Source organism: Calidris pugnax, unplaced genomic scaffold, assembly GCF_001431845.1.
Source record: "Calidris pugnax isolate Ruff unplaced genomic scaffold, ASM143184v1 scaffold5, whole genome shotgun sequence".
Taxonomy (NCBI): domain Eukaryota; kingdom Metazoa; phylum Chordata; class Aves; order Charadriiformes; family Scolopacidae; genus Calidris; species Calidris pugnax.
Window position 1 is genome coordinate 3,555,259 of NW_015090814.1, and position 22,952 is coordinate 3,578,210.

The window sequence follows — 22,952 nt, forward strand, 5'->3', positions numbered from 1 at the left end:
TAGGACGCTATAAGCAAAACATCACAAATAAGCTTAAAAAAAGAGATTCTGCCAATTCTGACAGTATCACAAGTTTTATCTAATTTTATTAATTATTTCTAGCATGCAGTAGGCTTTCACTACTGCTGTTGACAGAATTCTTGGTGAAGTTGTCCTGTTGCAACTCACTAAATTTTTTTAAGATTCTGGCTTCCCAGCTGTGTTTACTTACAGTGAAGAAGTTAAGGAGCAATATGTGAATTTCTTTATTATAGGGGGTACTGGGGGATAAGAAGCCTTTTCACTAAGAGTCTCTTACTCTTCAGCAGTGTTCCATTCATAGTTAAAAACAGCTTCAAAGTTGCCCTATTTTTCCTCATTGACTGACGCAGCATCCCTCACCTTGCCCCAGACTTGAGGAGCTGCACGCTCATAGTTCTTGTATTGGGAGCAGCATGGCCGGACTCAAGAAGAAGGGCGAATGCTGACCAGAGACAACAAGCAAAATTTTCCCATTAAAGACTGCAAAGACCATGTTTTTGTGAGAAAAGAAGTCAAGTATGCAGTTGTGGCAGTTCATGGTGTGTCAGTGTCATGTGCCCCTGCGCACATGTACAGGGCTTCCACATCTGTTGGAATGGGTCCAGAGGAGGCCACGGAAAAAGACTATGTTTTTGTGAGAAAAGAAGTCAAGTGTGCGGTTGTGGCAGTTCATGATGTATCAGTGTCATGTGCCCCTGGGCGCATGTACAGGGCTTCACATCTGTTGGAACAGGTCCAGAGGAGGCCACGGAAATGATCAGAGGGTTGGAGTACCTTTCCTATGAGGATAGGCTGAGAGAGTCGGGGTTGTTCAGCCTGGAGAAGAGAAGGCTCCAGGGAGACCTTAGAGCCCCTTCCAGTCACTGAAGGGACTACAGGAGAGATGGAAGAGAATCGGGGTTGTTCAGCCTGGAGAAGAGAAGGCTCTGGGGAGACCTTAGAGCTATGAAGGTGGTGAGACACTGGTCCAGGTTGCCCAGAGAAGCTGTGTCTGCCCCATGCCTGGAGGGGTTCAAGGCCAGGCTGGATGGGGCTTGGAGCAACCTGGTCTGGTGGGAGGTGTCCCTGCCCAGGGCAGGGGGTTGGAACTCCATGATCTTTAAGGACCCTTCCAAGCCAAATCATTCTGTGATCTGCTTTGGGTTCCTCATAGATTCAGGACATGTCTGTAGAACAAGTGATAGCAGTCTTGGAACTTAATGATCTTGAATGCCCCTTCCAACCCAAACCATTCTATGATTCTGTGATCTGCTTTGGGTTCCTCATAGATTCAGGACATGTCTGTAGAACAAGTGATAGCAGTCTAACCTAGAGAACAGATAATCTGACCTACTGATTTGAAAGAACAGTTGAAGCCTCTGGCCAGGCAGTTCAGCTCATTAGAGATGTGTTTATCTATAAATAATCAGGAGCTGGAACCAAACTTCTGGGCCTTTAAGTATAGAGACAGTCATTATATAAACCTATAGTCTTCATTTCCATTATCTTGCTCAATCTTTATCAGTAAAGCTTTTTCATTGGCAGGTTAAGTGAGATCCTTTAGGATAAAGGAACCTTTAGGGTAAGACAGAAGCTGGTTAATGATGAGTACAAAGCAGAGATTTAAGGGTGGGTGTAGAGATACCCCTAGGAGACCTAGTTATGTGGGGTGTGTGTCGTGGGTTATGTTCTGAGGCAGGGCGGCCACCTGGTTGTGTACCCTCTGTTCCATCAACAGCGTGCCTGCATCCAGATTTGTGGCCTGTGTCAACATACCATCTGGCTGTGTTAAACGTACCCCTAGGAGACCTAGTTATGTGGGTATGTCATGTGCTGAGGCAGGGCAGCCACCCAGTTGTGTACCCTCTGTTCCATCAACAGCGTGCCTGCATCCAGATTTGTGGCCTGTGTCAACATACCATCTGGCTGTGTTAAACTGCTTTTGTTTGGTGTTCTCAGTTTAGACATCTTGCTCTTTGAAGCTTTAGATTATCTCATACCGTTGCATCACAGTTCCTTCTGATCTCTCCATAAAATAATTTCCATCATTACTTTAGGTCTTTATGTACTTAAACTTTAATTCCAGCAATTTCAAATATTTGCTGTCATGTCCCTTCGTTATCTCAAATAGCCCTTATTCTTTTCTCTCTCTCTCTCAGCTGCTTTTCCCTGCGTGTTTCCACCCAATATCTCTTGTATCCTCTGCTTCCATAGTTGGATGTCTTCTCAAAACTCACATATTCTTAAGCACATGACTAAGGATATTTTATTCATTACACATCATGTTTAAATATAGAAACACATTAACAGAAGACTTTTTGCGTGTGTATTAGGATGGCTGTATTCAGACATTTAAAAGCATCTTCAATGCTACTTATTGTTGCAAACGCACCTTTGGGGACCAACAGCACCAATAGTGGTCACCCTGAATTAAATTAATTTTTATTTGTTCAAGTGTGAAAGCATATCATTGTGGTTTAGCCATCAGACAATATTTTTAACATTTTATTTACGGTATTTTTTTTTTTTTTAAGTTTTAAAAAAGGGCTACTCTTAATCAGACTGGATGAAGAGGGTACCTATGGGAGATGCCTGCATAACACCATTACTGCTTCCTTGTCATGTGCGATAGTCCATGTACTTGCCAATGCATGTGTTTAAGCCTGATCTTTGCACACTCTTGCCAACCTCCCTCATCACATATTTAACACATACATATATAATTTATATATAGCTTAGTCAATATTGCTGTATGTGCATGCCCTTGTCTTTATTTCTCATATTTTTCTAGGGATTTTTTAATAATTTCTGAAACTGTTTGTACTCTAGAATTGCATGCTCCTTGGAGGACGCAAGAACACAGATGTGCCATTGGAGGGATATCTAGTGACGCCAATACAGAGAATATGCAAGTATCCCCTTCTTTTGAAGGTACTTACAAGATTTTTATCTAGGACTTTATACTTCTACATAAAACCGGTTGCTAAGCATATTTCCAAACCGCAGGAACAATCTCTCTACACAGTGAATAATCTCTTTATTAGATATTGGACCCAGGCTCGCTCTCATTAAAGCTAGTGGCAAGTCTTCTGACATCAGTATCAAAAGGACTGAGGAGTTTGGCTGGGTCAAGATGATTAGCTCCCTTCTGCATCTCGTCGCGAGGTTGCCTCGCCATTGTTGAACCCAAGTGAGCCATTGAAGGGAGTTTAATGAGACTGGTCTCAGCTGGGTTTGACCATGTCCTCACTTAAAATGCTTGAGTTTGTTACTGACAGGCTTTGATGACTCTAATTTACCGGCACCAAACTGTAAATGAAAAATATTTATGAAAATGATTTGTGAGAAAAGCCGTAGGGTAACAGTAAGATGCTGTATGTGGTTCTGTGACCATTTATGTGTTTGTTCTTATCTTACTGTTACAACTTAAAACTTAATGAAAACTGTTAAATGTGCTGATAAACATTAGATATTCAAACCTCTAAGTCACTGAAATTTTTTGCGGGCTAGGAAATAAAATACTACAATCATCAGGAAAATAAATATTTGAAACAAATTTATGCTTAACAAAGTAAGGTTTAATGTTGTTTGTTTCAAACCACAAGAGAAAAGCCAGAGCCAGTTCTGCTCTAGGAGCTACTTGAAACCTGATTATTGGACAGTATTTTTCACAATCCATGTGTGAGTTTAGATCTGAAACATTGCCAGTTATGAGGCATATGCATTTCATTGCATTGACATTAAAATCTGATAAAGTAAACATGATAAAATAAAGGTTTTTAAAACAAGTTAAAGAATATCATAATTGCAGTGAGGTTTGAGTCATCCCAGATATCTGTGGTTTAACAGTTCCCTTGGCCTATTTTAGAATTATTTCTGTCTTCTATTTTTTGAATGGAGGATCTGCAGACAAAACAAGGGAAAATGAGTAATGAATTACTTCAGGAATAAAATCGACATGAATAGATTGATGTAAAATTTAAATACAGGGTGTGGTGATGTCAGAGTTGGGGCTCTAGGAGGATAGGAGGAATGTACCCACGCCTGTCAGGGTACGCACTGAAGGCTGTCCACAGCTGGTCCAGCTGTAAATGGGGAGCTGGTAGCTTAAGATGGAAAATCTCAAATATTGGCAACCCAACTTTTGTTTTTCAGTATTGCTGCCATTACCAGTAACCATCTGAACCCAGTGAGTCACCCAAGCTATTGTTCAGTGCTCGGTGTATTAAACAATTGCTGTGAGCTAAAGGAACATGGGCTTTGCCCTGATTTGCAGGAGAGGCAGGTGTTAATTTTTGACCTCCGTAAGCTAACATTTTTAAGCACAATTGTTATCCTTGCTATTGAACAGTTCCATCCTGTGGAATATAAGCAAACAAAAAAAACCACCCACCACCCAAACCCCAGAGCTCAACATGAACAAACATTGTTGGGGGGAGAAAGTAGTTGAAATGCAAACTTCTTCTTCAGTAGTGATTATTTTTATTGTTAGTAATTTATTTCTCTGAGTTTATGTCCTACCAGGACACATTGCTGGAGACTAGTAAAAGAGAAGTCTGGCTACTTTTTGATGTGGTATCTTAGTCAATTCCTGTAATGTACATTTAGAGATCAAAGACAGGTTATTTTTTATTTATTTGTTTTTGTTTTTTTTTTAAATGTTTAAATAGGAGTTACTGAAGCGGACCCCGAGGAAGCACAGTGACTATGCGGCACTAATGGAAGCCCTCCAGGCCATGAAGGCTGTCTGTTCCAACATAAATGAGGCCAAGAGACAAATGGAAAAATTAGAGTTTTTGGAAGAATGGCAGTCTCACGTGGAAGGATGGGAGGTACTGTCATAAGATTTGTCGCTTTCTATATTGAGGCAGGAGTGACAGTTTTCAAAAAACACATATTGCATTGGTTTTGTGATTCTGTGGTACTGTCAGCTCCTCAGTTCTGTGAAATCACAGCTGTTATTTGGGATCTATTCTGTAAATTTAAGTGTTGTCCGTGACTGAGCACCGCTGTATAAAATAGCAGACTTCCAGGAATGAGGGCAGATGATTAGTGTTCGACTTAGAATATTGAACACTTACATCAACACGTTTGTGTGCACACATACACATCTATAAATCCTAATTTAACCGATGCTCGGATTTTACTTCTGGCAACACCTGCTTAACAGCATTTGATTGGTTAAAAAAAAATTTTGATTACTTAGTATTGATTAAGCATTGAGTCCATTAGCTTTTGTCATCTTGTTGGTTGTCCTTTACTTTTGGCTGAGCTAAACTAACATAAATGTCTTCAATAGAATCTGTGTAAGACTTGGTGGTGTTTGGGTTTTTTTTGTTTTATAGTTTGCAAATGGAAGAGCTTTAATGCTTTAGTTTTGTGAAGAAACCATGGAGTTTTCAATAAGAACCAGAAGAGCCACCATTTCCCCTAGATAACGACAAGATCGAGTAGCTGCAGCACCAAAATTTTCCTTTTGTATTCTTTTGAGCACTATAATTCCTTTATACAGAAAGATAGATCTTTAATTTATCTTTATCTTTATTTTTAAATCTTTATCTTTAATTTGCCTTAGGTGTTTCATATCAAAATGTCTGAGCTGCCTGTACTGAGGTGGGAGGGAAACACAAGTAAAGTCCCAGTAAAAGCAAGTAATATAAACATTTTATTAAAAAACTGAGTTTTGAAAAAGATACATAGGTTTTCTTAAGACGTGAATTTCGACATGGAAGTTGTTCTTTGCTTTTTTGAGTAGTTTACTCAGATGTGCTACTTCTCTTCCTGAAAGAGCTGCTTAAGAAGTAGAGGAAGAGATTTTATCCCTTTAAGCTTCGTGGAAGGCTTGCTGGCTGGAAAAGGTAGCAAGGAAAATGTGTTTTTCCACGTTAGTCTGATAGACTGAGACCTGATCTTTCAGCTGTGTAGTGGGAAATTGCCTTTGTACAGTGCAGAGAAAAGGTTGGGGACACTGTATCAGAGAGAGAGATTTGAGATAGATCTGCCAGAACTTGAACTGAGAGTTCCCCGAGAAGCCTGAAAATTAGAATATCGATTGGAACAGTCAATTTTTTAAGGAGGTATTCATAATAATAGATAAAACAGCAGAAACAAAAGCATAGTTTCTCTGCAGTTCTCTTCTCTCCCTACATCTCCTGCCATCTCTCTCCACACCTGCTGTTCCTTGAACTTGCCGTGTCCAAGGATGGGCTCTGCTTCAGCAGCAGTGGATTCAGTCTCCCCCTGCCTTCCAGGAGGGTTGAGCAGAACAAGCCACTCTCTGAAAGGAGCATAAAAATCACACTGAACAAAGAACCCCCTAAATACTGCCCAGGGCACCGCAAAATTATTTCCTGTCAGTTCCACGTGAAATCTCCTGATCTGTGGACTTACACAAACCTTTGGTTTGCTGTTAATTGAGGAGTGTGGGAAGATTTGCTGCATTCTAAATGTGGATTAAGCACCTAATTTTACTTTAATCAAAATTCTTCGTCTTCCTTCAGTGCATTGTGGGATTTTAAATGTATCACTTCAGGTATTTTTCTTTTTTTCTGTGTTAGCAGCATTTTCAAGAACCACTCTTCCCTTTCTGTAATTGGGGTACGTACAGTTTGGAGCAGGGAAATCCTATTATGCCAGAGTTCAGGGCACTGTAGTCTTTTGGTATGGGACTGTCACTATAACACATTGCATAGAAATTCACTGCGCCTGAAGAGAAGGAATTTTAGCAAGAATAAAAGCTGTATAATTACCAGTCTGTATTCAGACAAACATTTCAGACAAACCTTTCTGCATTTAATCGTAATCCGCAATCTCAAATAAATAAAAAAATAAATAAAGCCATTAAAGACAAATGACAGAGAATGTGTACTCATGCCATGATATTGTTTGTAGGATTTTGAAAAAGAAATGACTACTACTTAATAAAGCAAACCTCCAAATGTTGTAATTGAGAGGAGGTCTAGTTGACCTAACACTTTCCAAAAGAAGCAATGTTCTGTAAACTTGGTGAAAATAAGTCTCCTTTATAATTAGCTTGAACTTGCTGTCATCAGCAATAACTTGGAAAGATTACTGTATGTGAATATTAAAATACATTAGACATGCTTGTGCAATAACTTCCTGATAGAGGCAATGGCAAGTGCTTATGCTGCTGAATATTTTATGGCAAGGAAATTCGTTAAATAATCTTTATTGCCTATCACTGACTTTACTCCTTCTATTATTTTCAACTTTTCAATTACATTTTCTACTGCGCTATAGTGATTAAAATTCTCCTACTTGCTCTCAGTGCCTGATTCTTACAGATACTTGTCAAATCCATCCTAATGAACACACTCAAGTATAAAGTTACAGCTTTATTAACTCAATGCACGATTAGTCATATACTTTGGTTGAGAACTGACTGTTCTCAAACCAATAGTGCTGAAAAGGGAATCCACTTTCCTGAGTTAATTTTCTTCTGAATGTTTATTAAGACATAACAGTAGTAAATATATTTGCTGCTGGAAATATATTAAGGCAACAATAAGGAAAGGTAACAATATGGACAGAAGCATGAAGAAACAAAGTCTTATTCTCTCTGTCCTCAGATCATGTTCTGTGAACGGTAACTTAGTAATTTCCCTCCAACCTTGGAATATTTTTTTTGGTTGGGTCCCACCCCAGATTAATTTTAGGATTTCACTTGTGCTTGAACTCTGAAATAGCGCCATTGGCTTAAAATAGTATGTTTTCAGTAGAGTTATGTGGTAGTTATTGTAGTTCAGCTGATGAGGTTTGATGTTACCGTATGTCAGCCACAGGGTGCCCAATCTGGCAAAGTTGCCCTGATCTTAATACGTGCATCCTTTTCACAAGTAATATACACTTAGTCCTTGAAAAGGTAAAAATTCCAGCCCATATATAAGAGCTAACAGTATTTTGAATTATTCCCAACAACAACTAAAAAAAAAAATATAAAAATCTCTGAGTGCAATGCATGAGAGTGGATTTAATTAAATAAACATCTGGTTTTCTGCATTGCCTAAAAATAAAGAGGCAAACTTGTTGGAGATTTCCTTCCAGAAGGAAATGCTTAGCACATTGCTTGGCCTCAACTAGAAGGAAAGGGAAAAAAATAAAGACTATTTTTAGAATCTGATCAAAGCATGACTTGAATTCCTATACATAAGTGTCATAAAATGAAGCTTGTGTTTATTATAATAAAAATACAGATTCATGGAAAAATGAAACATCTGTTTCAAGGACGAAAATTTTGAGTATAATGACTTTCTCACTTAATTTCCTAAGTGGTTTAATTTATTGGCCTGAATTCAGAACTTGTGTAGGTGGCTGTCTCAGCTGGAGAACGGCTCAGCAGCTGAAGGAGTCTGTCAGTAGGATTTGCGTGGACGTTTCAGTGAGAGAAGAAAAAAACAAAATTGCTGCGTTTGTTGTAAGCTGGAAACCGAACAACCCAGCCTGAGTCACAGGCCAACTTAGTGACAGGAGCATGGGGTATTCAGTTCCTTTCCGTTCCATGTCATCAAGTAGTATTTTAAGAGAGTTTTCTGTTTTAAATTCCAGAATTTTTAGCCCTTTCCCCTGTTTTATTTCTGTTTCATATACCCACGTGCAAGTATTGAAGAGTAAGTTAATATCTGCTATTTCTGGCCTTTATCACTGCTAGCATGATGGCCACTGAATCAGTATGGTCAGACCTCTTGTTTGACTGAAATTTGCCCAGAATACATGGATAAGTAGCTTTTGTAACGAATAAAACCAACAAATGCTGCTTTTGATCTCAAGGTAATGAAGGGCATTTTTTAATGTCAAAGATGGGCATTTAATGTCTTAAGGATGAGGGGGATATTGTCTTACATATCTTGCATATAGTCTCTCTCCTTCCAGTGCATTTTAAATGTATGTATTTTGGGATACAGTCATGGTAGCCCACATCTCAGAGCTCTGGCCTTAGTGGACTGATGGGCAACTGACTGGCAGCCCAGGGCTCTTAGGAGCCACTTTTATCTAAATAGCCTGCAAGCTCTGTGATCTCATGGACTTTTAACTTCACAGAATCACATGGGCTTGGAAGGGACCTCTGGAGATCATCAAGTCTGACCCCCATACCAAAGCAGGTCAACCCAGAGCAGGTTGCACAGGAATGTGTCCAGGTGGGTTTGGAATGTCTCCAGAGACAGAGACTCCACCACCTCCCTGGGCAGCCTCTTCCAGGGCTCTGCCACCCTCACAGGAAAGAAGTTCCTCCTCATGTTTAGATGGAATTTCCTATGTTCCAGTTGCCCATCACCTCTTGAAGTGTCCCTGGGCACCACTGAAAAAAGACTGGCCCCATCCTCCTGACACCCACCCTTTCAGTATTTATAGGTGTTGATCAGATCCCCCCTCAGTCTTCTTTTCTTCAGACTAAAAAGACCCAAGTCCCTCAGCCTTTCCTCATAAGAGAGACTGGCTGTCCTGGAAACCCACACAATCCTCAGCCCCAGTGTGACCTGCAGGAGGGAACTGCTCTACCATTAGATGTTTGGAGTCTTCAGTGGTTCAGTAGGAAAGATGGAGGAAAACTATTCTGGCTTCAGAGTATACACCTGCCTTGGAAAGCAGAAACTTGCTTTGCAGTTTTTTTTCCAGTTGAATCCTTTATATTTGGAAGATGATTAGAACAGATTTGTTTCTACCAAACATGGCATTTTCAAGTGAACATATCACAAAAATGTTGTTTTAAGTGAAAATGCCCCATCAGCTCTAATTGCAGGTGCTTTAAATGTATAGAAACATGAATTGTAGCATAGCAGTACGTTTTATGTTTAGGTTGAACCAACCCTATGATCTTCCCTTGCAAGCACTGGGTATAAACGTATGTATTCATGAAAACTTCGAAGTAGCGAATTGCTTTTCAGATTCAAATTGCTCATATTCGAGGTTTCCCTGGTAGTTTCAATTCAAACATTTAATGAGAACACATTTGTGTTAGAAGGTGTTGGTGATGTTTGCTCCAAAAGTACTGCTTGTAGGTAGCGTAGTTCAGTTTTATCTGTGCAGTAGGTAGCTCCAAGTCCACCCCCAAGTCTAGGAACAGGCTGACCCTAATGGTGTTACACGGGCAGGGGGGTGGCAGGAGATTTTTAGGCGCTGGCAGCGTTGTGTGGGACAACCAGATGTGACTTCTCATCCTCATAACTTATTCCCTTGGACTTCAGCAAATAAACCAGCAGTAACAGAATTCACTGACCTGTGGCCACCCCAGCCATGGGTTGTGATCTTGTCAAAAGGTATCTGATAAGTGAAGTTAATACAGTTCAGTATTTGGACGGGAGGTCTCCAAGGGGGAAAAAAAAATACCTCTAGAATGTTTTGGTTTTTTTTTTCCATCATCTAGCAGTTTATATTAGAAAAGGAAGAAAATGAAGAGGAAAAACACTAGCGAAGGGTAGCAATGTTTTACAGATAATACTCACTGTCATATTGCAACGTTGGACTTGGATCATGAATGAGGCAAATCTTGATAATTCGGGTCACCTGAATTATATACATTTAAAATGGATATAAAATATGGTATTTTATATGATGCTGTCACAGTAGCAGATCGTGCTAGGACTTTTGGGGAAAGGTTGTGTTTTTCTACAGTCAAAATTGAATTTTTCAATAAGAGAGACAAAATGTTTTCATAAAACCCTTTTGGTGAAAAAATAAACCCATTAGGAGAAAACTGAAACTGCTGAAATAATTTTGAAGCCTTAAGCTGAAATTTTATTGGCTTCCTTACAAAAATTTACAATTTTCAGCAAAGCTGAAGTTTTCTGTAAAAACAAAGCAAAAACCTTTAAAAATATCCAGCCATTTAAAATGTAAATTATTAGTAAGTACTGTTCCAGGAAACTTTAAAAGCAGCATAAGGTATTGGTTACTCTTTTTAATACACAAAAGCAATGAGATAGAATGGAAAGAAAACGACCTGCTTTTCTGTGGTTGTGGGCAGCAAATATTAAGTGCAGCCCTAATTTGGGCTTAATTTGTATTACCGGGTGTGCTTTTAAGGTGTTTCAGTGTTTGGTTTCAAATGAAACTGTGCAGTTATTGTGCCAGCTTCTGGCACTTCTGTCTTAAGAAGGGAATCATGGTCTAGTGGCAATAGATGACATTAATTTTTGGTTCATTTGGTCCTAAATGGAAACAGAGAGTGGTTAGTTAATACTGATACCGAAGCTGCTTTATTTAGAGACCTGAGTTGTGTGCCAGTGGGATGGTTGTGCAATCTTGGTTATCATCTCAGTATAAACAGACTGCATTCTCCTCAGGACAGAGCCTGAGAGATTGCTCAATATTCAGTGCCGTGATGTCCAGAGGATGAATGGGGGGATGAAGAGCTGAGAGCAGAAGCCATGACGGCTTCTTGGCTCTTAATTGGATGCATTTTTCTTTGGGCTGCTGCTGTGGTTAGCTCAAGAAGAGGAAGTAACTGCAGCTATTGCAGGCATAACTCTTTCGGAACGTGTGTAGATGAAAGGAAAGTCCTGGCTTTTGCAGGTTTTCCTACCCCGAGTTAGGAAACTCCTCGAGCCGTGGGTGTGTGGTTGGTGCGGCCAGTGGGCATCATTATCAGTAGGATGACTCCCCCACAGAAGCATAGATCTTCAGAAAAGCTAAAATACATCTCTGAATTCAAGACAGGCTTCCTTGAGAGGGAAATGCACTTTGTAAGGCATAGAAGTGCCAGGACTTTTTCACAGAAATATTTTTTTGAAAATGTTATCCTTTGTTAAAGTTGCTTCATTTTCATTAATCTTTATGAAAATGCCCCATAGAAATGGTCATCCCCCTGTACTGGGCACTGGTGAGGCCCCCCCTCGAGTGCTGTGTCCAGTTTTGGGCCCCTCACCACAAAAAAGACCTAGAGGGGCTGCAGCGGGTCCAGAGAAGGGCAACGGAGCTGGTGAGGGGTCTGGAGCACAAGTCTTACGAGGAGAGGCTGAGGGAGCTGGGGGGGTTCAGCCTGGAGAAAAGGAGGCTGAGGGGAGACCTTCACACTCTCTCCAACTCCCTGAAAGGAGGGTGTAGCCGGGGGGGGGCGGTCTCTTCTCCCAAGGAACAGGCCATGGGACAAGAGGAAACGGCCTCAAGTTGTGCCAGGGGAGGTTCAGATTGGAGCTTAGGAACAATTTCTCCACCGAAAGGGTTATGAAGCACTGGAACAGGCTGCCCAGGGAAGTGGTGGGGTGCCCATCCCTGGAGGTATTTAAAAGATGGGTAGATATAGTGCTCAGAGATATGGTTTAGTGACGTTTTTTATCAGAGGTTGATGGTTGGACTTGATGATCTGAAAGTCCCTTCCAACCCAGGAAATTCTATGATTCTGTGATTCTTTTCACATGAAAGAACAATCTGCCTGAAGCAAAAATGAGGCATGGGAAGTTTCATCCCAAACATGTAAAGATTAGCAAACTTGTGATGCCTTCATCACATGGAGGAAGTACACTAATACTTAGTTGTATGTGCCCCTGTTAGCTTTACCTGAGTTTTAAGTCTTGCTTTTTTTTGATTTTGTCTTTAGTTTAGTTTGATGTATGTTCAATTTCCAGGTTGCTTCAGCTTCCAAGTTCATGTTGGCATAGATTGTGTCTTGTAAGGCCCCATTTTCAGACATTTCTGACTGAATAGTAAAGTTATCAAAGATAGGACTTATTGTATAAAGTTGGCCTGGTTTTTCGGGAGATGTCTCATGCACAGATATAATATAATTTGGAAACTTCAGTGATTAAACTTTATCCATTCAAAAAAACCACAAACCCTCCCCCCCAGTTAATGGCAATACTAAATGTATACAGAACTGGTGTTAAGCACCATTAGAAATTATTATTTAATTACAGTGTAATAAATTACCATGAGTTTTATTCTTGGTATTTCCAGAGAACAGTTACGGTTGTGAGTTTGTATAAGAAACTTTTCTTTAATTGATGCAGAGTCCTTAATGTCTCACAGGATAAAAGATAATCTCTTTCCAATTGATTTTAGGGGTCCAACATCACAGACACGTGCACAGAAATGCTGCGAAGTGGACTACTACTGAAAATTTCAGCAGGAAATATCCAAGAAAGGATATTTTTTCTTTTTGATAACCTTTTGGTCTACTGCAAAAAAAAGCACAGGTAAATGATTAATTTATACTTTCAAAAATAATGTCTTTTTCTCACAGTAGAGCTAATCCTCTGGCTGCTGTTTCATATGAATATGTGAACATCACTGAAGTGTTTACTGCAGTTAATTGCAATATAAAGTCAGCATTTTTAGAGGAAACCTGTCATCCAAAGAGAACTGTATTTAATTCAAACGTTGGAAAAACTTTATATGATTGCAGAATCCAAATGGTGAAGTACAGGGAGAAAGCTGGTTTTGTCAGTCTTCCACAATAAGTTATATGTAATGGCCTCACTCTCTTCTAGGAAGGGTAAACAGACTGAATTTTTAGTGTTGCTCACAGGATGTTTGTATTTTGGAAATTTTGCATAAATTGTCCTATTTATTTTTGTTTGAGAACTTTTATGAAATTTTTAAGCATCCTTTTGCTGTGGAATTGTAGAAATGTGGATTGCTAAATTTGGGTTCACAGGTATAAACTTCACTAGAGTTATTGGATTCCTCTCACTTTGGAAAGAATAAATATATGATATTGAACATTTATGCTTGCTTCTGTGTTTGTTTTTTTTTGTTGTTTAAATATGTTATTCAGCTTTTCAATAAGAAACTTATAGTATAGTAGAGTTACTCATTAGACAGCAGTGATTGAGAGGCAGGTCATTTTCTGAAGATCGGTACCTCTCTGGAGTGAGTGAAGGTCAGAATTCAGATGGTCATTAATTCTCAGGAACTGAACTTTGTTTGGTATAAAGTATTAATTATCATTAAAGGCAAAAGTGGACAGAAAATCATGCCTGGCTTATCTGAGGTGGGAAAAGCTGCCTAGAACTGGGTTTCTCAAAAGGCCCCTTTGTTTGGTATAAAGTATTAATTATTATAGGCAAAAGTGGACAGAAAATCATCCCTGGCTTAGCTGCCTAGAACTGGGTTTCTCAAAAGGCCCTGACTTCACTGGGGACAGAGTTGTAGCAGTAGAAGAGTTAAAGCTTTGGAATATACCACTGTGAAACTGCCACAAAATTTCAGCAATTCTTAATTATAATTCTTGGTTAACCCTTATGTGGGGAAGGAAAAATGTCATCTTTGTTCTTCCGTGCATAAATCCCATTTATGAGGCTAATGCATGCAGGTCAAGATTTATATCCAAAGGTGTTTTTATTTAATTTTTTCAGTCATGCTACCCTTGTGTTGAATTTCTTGACTAACATAAGGAGGCTTCATCAGTTAGGAGGAAAGAATGTTTTGTCTTCGGTGCTTTAAATGCTACATGCACAGGGAACAGTGCAGAAACATAGTGAAAGGTGGTGGATGACCTGCTCATCTGCTCTTTCTTTTATCAGGCGATTGAAGAACAGCAAAGCATCCACAGATGGCCACCGTTACCTTTTTCGGGGCAGAATAAACACTGAAGTGATGGAGGTGGAGAATGTAGATGATGGAACAGGTGAGTATATTTGTGTTGCTCATTAGCAGGGCAGCCTTTCGAGGTGCTGAAATCAAAGGCAGCTTCGTGATTTCTTAGAGAGTTGGAGGGTGCTGCTTGTACTTAAAAAGAAAAAGATACCACATTAAAAGTGCTCTCTGCTAATATCAAAACTCTGCTTCTGTGATGCATCATTCTTTCATAGATGATGAGGTGGGCGGTCATAGATGAGTGTTATATGCTAACGTGAGCAGAGTAATAAAATAAGGTGAAATTTATTGCTCAACTGAAATTGTGTATTTAACTTCACTGTACAGCATTCCTAAATAGATTATCCCTAGGTATGTGATACATTTGTAAAAACAAATGGAAAAGTTGCCACTGTTGGAATGAAACCTCAAAACACTATAAATGCTGAAATTGTAACATAATATTTAAGGAAAAAAAGAAGGGATTTTTTAAATACCTTTATGGGTATAATCTATATGATTGCTTGAAATTTTCCCAACATATTTTGGGTTTTCACTTTTCTAATGTTTTCCCACAAATTTTTGCTTTAGAAACTTGAGTTTAACCTTTGACCTTAACAATTCTTATTTCTTTACAATTAATAAAGAAAACCTGAAACATTTTTGGCTTTCTAATGTGAAACTAAAAAAAAAAAAAAAAAAATAATGTGGGAAACTTGCAGTGGCATTGCAAATATGTAGGTCTGGAGGAAATTTCTATGAGTTATGTATTACTTCTCCAGATTTTAAAATAGCATTAGGTTTGCCCTACATCTGCTATGGATTCCAAGGATTTCTTAAACTAATTACTTTCTAAAATTGAGCATTAATGACAAGGATTGTACAGCTTAAGTAGGCTTTATGGAAGTTAAATATTTCTTGAAAAATAAGATTATTTTTTTTATAGCCTTGAGTTCCTTGCATTCAAAATAGTTTCCTCACTTCTTGTTCTACTGGGGTACACTTGGAGAACTCTTGGAGTATTATAACAGTATATATAATAGTACTAATTATAATAACAGTTGTTATTATTGCAACAAACTAGTTTATTGGAAAGCTGTCGGGTCTCTCTTCCATCTCTTCTTTTTAAGTCTTTGAACGTTTGCCACAGATTGTGTTTTTTCTAAGTTTTTATGTCCTTTGGAGTTTCAGGGCTTTTTTTCCAGTTTGTTTGCATCTTTTGTATGATGAGGTATCCAGAGCTGAAACTTTGCTGGTGCCAAGTGAAACAGAATAATTACTGTAGTGCTGCATGTGGGATGTCTATTATTAATCCTGGGATATTTGGCTTTTCTGAGAGCCTTTTAGTTGGTGTTCCAGAATACCACACCAAGTCCTTTTGTGCAGTACTGGTGCCTATCCCATTATACTGTGTGAATGTCTGACAGTAGGTCCTAACAATTACTTTCTTCTCTGTACTCAATTTTATTTCACTATTTCCACAATTCATTAAGCATTCAGAATTCGTGTCTTGTTCCCCAAAGCTCTTGCAATGCTTCTTGCCTTGGTTCTATGAACAAACAATGTTATTACTGAGCCATTTAAGCCCCTGATAAAATTATTGGAAAATGCTGAATATAAGGTAGAGCACTGTGGCGTCACACTTCATTCGTTCTCTTTGTTTACTAGACATTTTGTGTAAGAACTCCTTGACATCTGTTTCAGGGTAGGGCCTTCACCTGGCCCACTGATTTAGTTGGTGATTTAGAGATGTCTATGGGTACACTATAGTGAATTTCATCAAGCCTCATTGACTTGAATGTAATTTATCCAATATTCTATATCCAGCTATTTCCCTTTTCTGGCCTGTGTTCCTGCCAGGTTGTTAGCTTTATTTGTATGAAATCTCAATTTATGCAGCTAAGGGAGTTGAGTGTTTCAGTCTTTTACATCAAGTATTATTTGACTACCTTTCATTTATGTTTCTTCATCTTCCTTATATATGCTCCAGAAATATAAGTCAGTTTTCCTGTTTCCATTATGTCACTTTCTAAGACGTCATCTCTCTACAACTCTTGTGGTTACTGTGGCCACATGGACCCACCATCTTCTTCCTGATGAATATTACAATAGTTCTGTAACTTTGCTATAACTTTTTCCTTTCTCGGTTTCCGATCCTACATATTGCCATGCTTTTAGTGTTGGCTTTAGCAAATATTTCTTCCTTCCTCCTTCCCACGACTGTCTTGTATTTCTCAAATCTGTCCTACCTTTCTTCATTTGCTTGTTCCAAGTATCCAGTCCCTGATCTCTTTCTCACTGTCCATTTTCTTTCCTGCCCTTTTGTTTTCTTCCTCAGTGAATCTTCAAGCATAATTTGGCTAAGTTCAAATCGTCTTCCTCTCCCCTCCAGACACCAGTAGCCTAATTTCCTCCAGCTGCAGGAAATTTTGCTGCTGTCCCCATTTCCTATAGCCTTGCACACAGTCCTGGAGGCTGTCGTGCTTCCTTCCCATTTGCTCTCCTGAGCCATATCAAGTATCGTCACTTTTATATACGCAACATTTCTAAAATCTTTCTTCCTTTCCACACTTCTGAGACATCAGTTAATGGCTTGGTTATTTTCATGTCTAGATTATTCTTCCCTGCTTTTTTTCCTATATCCCCACATTTTCCGTCTTCTCCATTTCAGTTTGCCCAATATCCTAATTTTTTTTTTTTTTTTTTTTTTTGCTAATTGCTGCTATTTCATCCCTCTTTTCTATGTTTCTCTTTGAAATATGGAAATGTCTTTGTTATTTCCCTGGTCTGTGGCATGTTTCCACCCTTTTCTTGCCACCCCTTCCCCCCACCACCACCTTTTTTTTATTCCTAAAAAACCTGTTTTTCCTTGTAGTCAGGAGCGTATTCCCTCTCCTCACACTAGTACTTTATCTTTCACTCAGATCGTGATGCCCTTTAACCTTCTGCTGCCTTGGTTTCTGTACTGCTCTCATCTGTTGCACCCAGATGTCTTGTTTCTCATCCCCCGTAGTCATCTGCTTTTGAACTGTAACCTGCTGCCATTCTGCTGGGTTCTCTTTGTCTCATCTCATTCCCAAGTGTAGTAACCGGGTTGTCTGAGCCTCATTCACATCAGCTTTGCGTGTCCTTTTTTGGAATTGTATTATTTTCTTCTTCTTAATCGCCTATTGCCTGTCACTTTCTATAATTCCTAATTTAGAGTGCAGAGGGCTTATGTTTCCATATCTGTGCATGACGTCTTCTCATGAGCTTTTCATGGGTTCCTTTATGGAAGACTTTTGCATCTCGATATTTCTAGTTCTCTGCTGTAGATTTTGGGATCCTCTGTTCACTTGGTGTGAGGAACCACAGTGCTCCAGGGAAAAAGGGTGACTGAGAGTGTTTGCTCTCAGCATCGACAGACGTAGGAATGTAGTCTTCCTTGCTTGTAAGTAGAAGCTTAGAAATAGGAAAGCAGATTCCCAGTGTGGTTTATTGTCATGCTAATGACATGCCTACAGAAATTAACAAAGCTTTTTCTGAAAAGCAATTTTTCTTTGATTAAATTAGGCCTTGGCTGAGCAGTACAGTCGGTGGAAGCTTTATTTTTTGTTTCGGCATTGTGAAGCGCTCTGCCTTTCTTTTTGTTTGCTCTGATTAAAGTGGAATGCATATTACTTATCAGGGCAGACTGTTTGTGTTCGTAAAACAGTGAGGCTACACAACCACTTGCAAATATTAATACATTACCATATTGAGATGGTATTGTTTTTTTCTCTATTCAGTTTTGAGGGAAAAGTATATTTCTAAAGGCATTGACCAGCCATTACATGAATGTTACTTAGTTTATGAAGACAAGCACTTGAAACTTAGGAAATAACAGATTTATGGTTGCTTATACTATCTTAGTTCTGTCCCCTGTTGTCTTGAAATGAGGCATGAAATAGAAAAAACACTACATGATAATAGTAACCCGAGACTGCATCAAAAAATATACAGAAAAGGAAGGCAATTGAGGTTGTGCAGTAATTATTTCCTTGGTGTTTCTGAGGTTTGGTACTCCTAAGAACTTAAAGTCTGTGCAACTTAGAAGTATTTCAGTACAGACAGTTCTGTTTGGTTTTTTAAGGGAAGAAAGAAATTCTGTTTTTCATGGCTATACCAAATTGCTTGTTATGTTCAAAGGTTTGAGTCTTGAATTTTGAATAATATATTACAGTTCAAATTACAAGCTTCAGTGTATTACCAAGTATCATTAGAAGTTGATGTCGTCTTTCATCACCTTTTCTTGGGGAAGTTGGAGGCTTGATGACTTGTTAAGCATGCTTTTTCAGACTTTACATGGAGCAGCTTGAAGTCTCATGCTCTTCTTCTTTCTGTAGCCATTGGGTTAGGTTTGCAAATAATTTCTTTAGCTTGACTGGCAGCTGTGATTGCCTTGATGTGAAGAGTGTGCATGTATCCAGTGTGGCTGGGCAGCCAGACCATACCTACCTCCTGGCTGGCCGACCATCACATCTGCAGCTCTTGACGAGGTTTTGTCCAACAGCCAGTCCAAAAAGGGTATAAGTGTCTATGAGATGATAGTGTAATGCTGGAATGCTCTTCCTGAGGACAGGCTGAGAGAGTCAGGGGTTGTTCAGCCTGGAGAAGAAAAGGCTCTGGGGAGACCTTAGAGCCCCTTCCAGTCCCTAAAGGGGCTCCAGGAGAGATGGGGAGAGACTCTTGATCAGGGAGGGGAGCCATAGGACAAGGGGGAACGGTTTTCAACTGAAAGAGGGGAGATTTAGATTAGATCCTAGAAAGAAATGAAACATTTAAGGATATTGTTTTGGTTTGGAACTTAAAAGTCACTCACTAAGATACAAACGTTTAAGGATATTGTTTTGTTTTGGAACTTAAAAGTCACTCACTAAGATACTAATCGCGTCTTCTCGTATTAAAAGAAGCTTTAGTTCCTTTTAGGTGATGGGTGGGCAATTAGATCTCAGGAAGAAATTCTTTGCTGTTTATTAAAAGAAGCTTTAGTTCCTTTGTAGATGATGGGTGGACAATTACATCTCGGGAAGAAATTCTTTGCTGTGAGGGTGGTGAGAGCCTGGAAGAGGTTGCCCAGAGAAGCTGTGGCTGCCCCATCCCTGGAGGGGTTCAAGGCCAGGCTGGATGGGGCTTGGAGCAACCTGGTCTGGTGGGAGGTGTCCCTGCCCAGGGCAGGGGGTTGGAACTCCCATTCTATGATTCAGGGACCACAGACTGCCCACAGGAGCCCTGGGTGATTGTAGTCATGGGGAACACAGGGAGGAAAAGGGAAATCAGGGGTGTTGCAGTGAGGTTGGAGTCAAGCTGGGCATCAGGGGAATGGGTTACAATTGCAAAACTGGGTGATAGCTACCCATTTTCTTCCACCTGAACTCGTTGCCACCTGTGTATATCAGGCAGTCTTAGCCCCTAGCTAGGTGATTGGGCTTTTCACAGAATTTGGTGAGTTCATAGTGGCATGTGATACATGTGGTCAACAAGCCAGCACACTCAGCCCTGCAGCTGCAGAACTTCAGATGCCAGGGAAGCTGCATGTTTAAAATGTCATCCCTTTGTTGAGATATTCAAGTGGCTGGATGTGGCCATTTTTTTCTGAATTAAGCTACTACGTTGACACCAAATTTCTGTCCAGAGTGAAACGGGAGGATCTAAATCCATTTGTGAGCGTGAGCCATCTTTTTGCAATTTTTTTTTGGCCACAATTTTAATGGCTACAGTTCACTGCATTAGAGAGCATGATATTTCTCTACATAACATGGGTGTTGTGATGATAGATATAGGGTAACAAAGTCCACAGGAGAAATATCACCCCGTAGTTTTATACGTACTAACCTCTAAATAAATAAACAAAAAAGTACAGCTGGTGCCATATTGCAAGTTTTATAGAGTCCACAGGAAAAATACCACCCTGTAGTTTTATACATACTAACCTCTAAATAAATAAACAAAAAGGTACAGCTGGTGCCATATTGCAAGTTTTATAAGTATATACTTAAATAACACCAAGGGACCTAAACCTTCCTTCCTCCAGTAGTGCCCCTGCCTCTGATCTACAAAGGGCTGCAGTCTGTCTGCTGAGAGCTTCTGTCTGAGGATTCTTTCTTTTCCCTGTCTTTTGACTCTGTTTTTCTGACAGTGCATGAATGAGATGATGGCTAGTTTTCAAGTAACAGTGTTTTTAAAGGGGCAAAGGATATTATGCATAGGTTATGTAAATAAAAATATGATAAATAGGTAAAGCGGTACAAATATGATGTTGCAAAAATAACATACTTCGTTTTTTACCCTGTCGTAGACTTGCTTGCACTTTCTTACAGACTTTGAGTATGAGAAAGTTTTGCTGGTTTAGAAATTAGCAGTCGGTCTCATGATTTTCTAGTAGTTCCTGACATTTCCCAGCCAGTACACAAAGCTTGGCTGCTTTCCATCTAATTAAAATGCAGAGTTATTGAAAGGATGCTAGCATGTCTGCTGAGATTTATGATAAATCTTAGCAAGCATTTCAGCAAGGGTTTCTGTTTCGGAAAATCCCATCTCATCATACAAAACAGGGCTGAATTATGAAAAAGTATTTACAAAGTAAAATGCTCTGTAGTTATTACAGTAGTTCAGGATTGGCCCTAGGACTTTCTTGCCTCTTAATGAAAGTTTGTGGTGAGAAAATGTTGACCTTTGATTTTCGTAATATTTTGTGCGGTAGTTTCTAGTTCTAGTTTTAATCAGTGTTTTATGCACAAACATATATTTGTTATCATGAGGCATTTATTCCTGGCAAATTCTCCCCCAGGAAATGCATGTAATCCTAGTGAAGGATATTCAAGGGTGTTAGTTTTGGAGAGGAAGTCTGCTTAGCTGATTTTTGAATAAGATTTAACTAGCAAGTTAAAATCAAATCTTATAAAAGCAAGGAAAGATTAATAAATATTAAATAGTCTGATTTTTTGCAGCATAGTGGTTTACGTGTTAAGAGTCAGAAGTTCAAGATATCTAAGAACATCAGCAATTGTTACCTCTCTCTTATAATGTGCATACTGAACACAGGGTTGCTAGGAATATATTTCAAAAATTATGCATTTGGGTAATGCTGTGGTGTTGTTTTTTTTAAATCAGAGTAAGTCTTGTATCATATTTCAGTTTGTTTAAAAAGGAAGTGTAGATATATCTTTATTCAGGTAACTGATCAGGATATATCAAATGTATATGATTTTCTTGTCAAATGGAAATTGTATTTTTCCCCTGTATACTTTGTCCTTTTTTTAAATTTTGTAGTAAATCATTCAGTCAGCACAGTAGCTCTGAGTAATTTAAGGAGGAAAACCACTGTGCTTGTTTTTTTAAATCAGAGTAAGTCTTGTATCATATTTCAGTTTGTTTAAAAAGGAAGTGTAGATATATCTTTATTCAGGTAACTGATCAGGATATATCAAATGTATATGATTTTCTTGTCAAATGGAAATTGTATTTTTCCCCTGTATACTTTGTCCTTTTTTTAAATTTTGTAGTAAATCATTCAGTCAGCACAGTAGCTCTGAGTAATTTAAGGAGGAAAACCACTGTGCTGCTTTTTGAAGGAATTGTTTATTACAGTTTAATACGAACAAAAGTACTCCAAGTACTAGGATATGTTCTTTTAATAGGATTCTGCCTGTTTTAATGTCAAGTTTATATTTTCTTCCGTATGCTAGGCAATTCTTTGTTACATTTGAAAAAGGACATTATTTACTAAAAGTTAAAAGTAAATCTTATTATGTTATAACGTAGTTCACGAGTGGCACAGATAACTTGAGATTCATTTTTATCCTTCTGTATTTCCCGAGCTTTACGTGTAATGATAAGAGTTCTTAATAATTGTAGCAACTATTACTTTTTTAAGAATTGGTTGTCTCTAAGCCGTTTTATCTCTTCCCAGCTGACTATCACAGCAGCGGCCACACTGTGATTAATGGCTGGAAGATCCACAACACGGCCAAGAACAAATGGTTTGTGTGCATGGCAAAAACCCCCGAAGAGAAGCAAGAATGGCTGGAAGCTATTTTGAAAGAGCGAGAGAGAAGAAAAGGTAGGTTAATAAACTTCCTTGTGTTGCTTTGCCAGAAAGCCATACTGTATTTTTATGTTGAGATATAAAGCAAAACCAGCTGCTCGGCAAACTTACGGTGTCAGGTTCAGCTGAAGGTTTATGAATACCAGCTTGTAAAAAATAAATCATACTTGTACTGGGAAGGGGCATAATGTCTTGAATCATGTGTGCTGGTAGTGAACACTGTTTTGGAAACGGGGAGATGATTTAATCTATGATTTTACAGCTTATCCTCAACCAGTATAAATTGTCATAATTTCATTGAGGCCTGTGTGCTATTACGGTTTGTGATATATGAGGTTCTGCTCTAAGTACCTTGTAG

The 22,952-nt window shown here is 39.0% G+C and overlaps 1 protein-coding gene across 1 annotated transcript in view; it reads left to right on the top strand.

Annotated features, from left to right (window-relative positions):
• The window catches only part of PREX2 (phosphatidylinositol-3,4,5-trisphosphate-dependent Rac exchange factor 2), a 218,188-nt gene that overhangs the window by 61,932 nt on the left and 133,304 nt on the right, over positions 1 to 22,952 (top strand). The window contains exons 5-9 of the mRNA XM_014939649.1: positions 2,830 to 2,931; positions 4,671 to 4,832; positions 13,015 to 13,148; positions 14,478 to 14,581; positions 22,460 to 22,609. Coding sequence (XP_014795135.1) covers positions 2,830 to 2,931; positions 4,671 to 4,832; positions 13,015 to 13,148; positions 14,478 to 14,581; positions 22,460 to 22,609 — 652 coding nt within the window. The remainder of the gene's footprint in view (positions 1 to 2,829; positions 2,932 to 4,670; positions 4,833 to 13,014; positions 13,149 to 14,477; positions 14,582 to 22,459; positions 22,610 to 22,952) is intronic.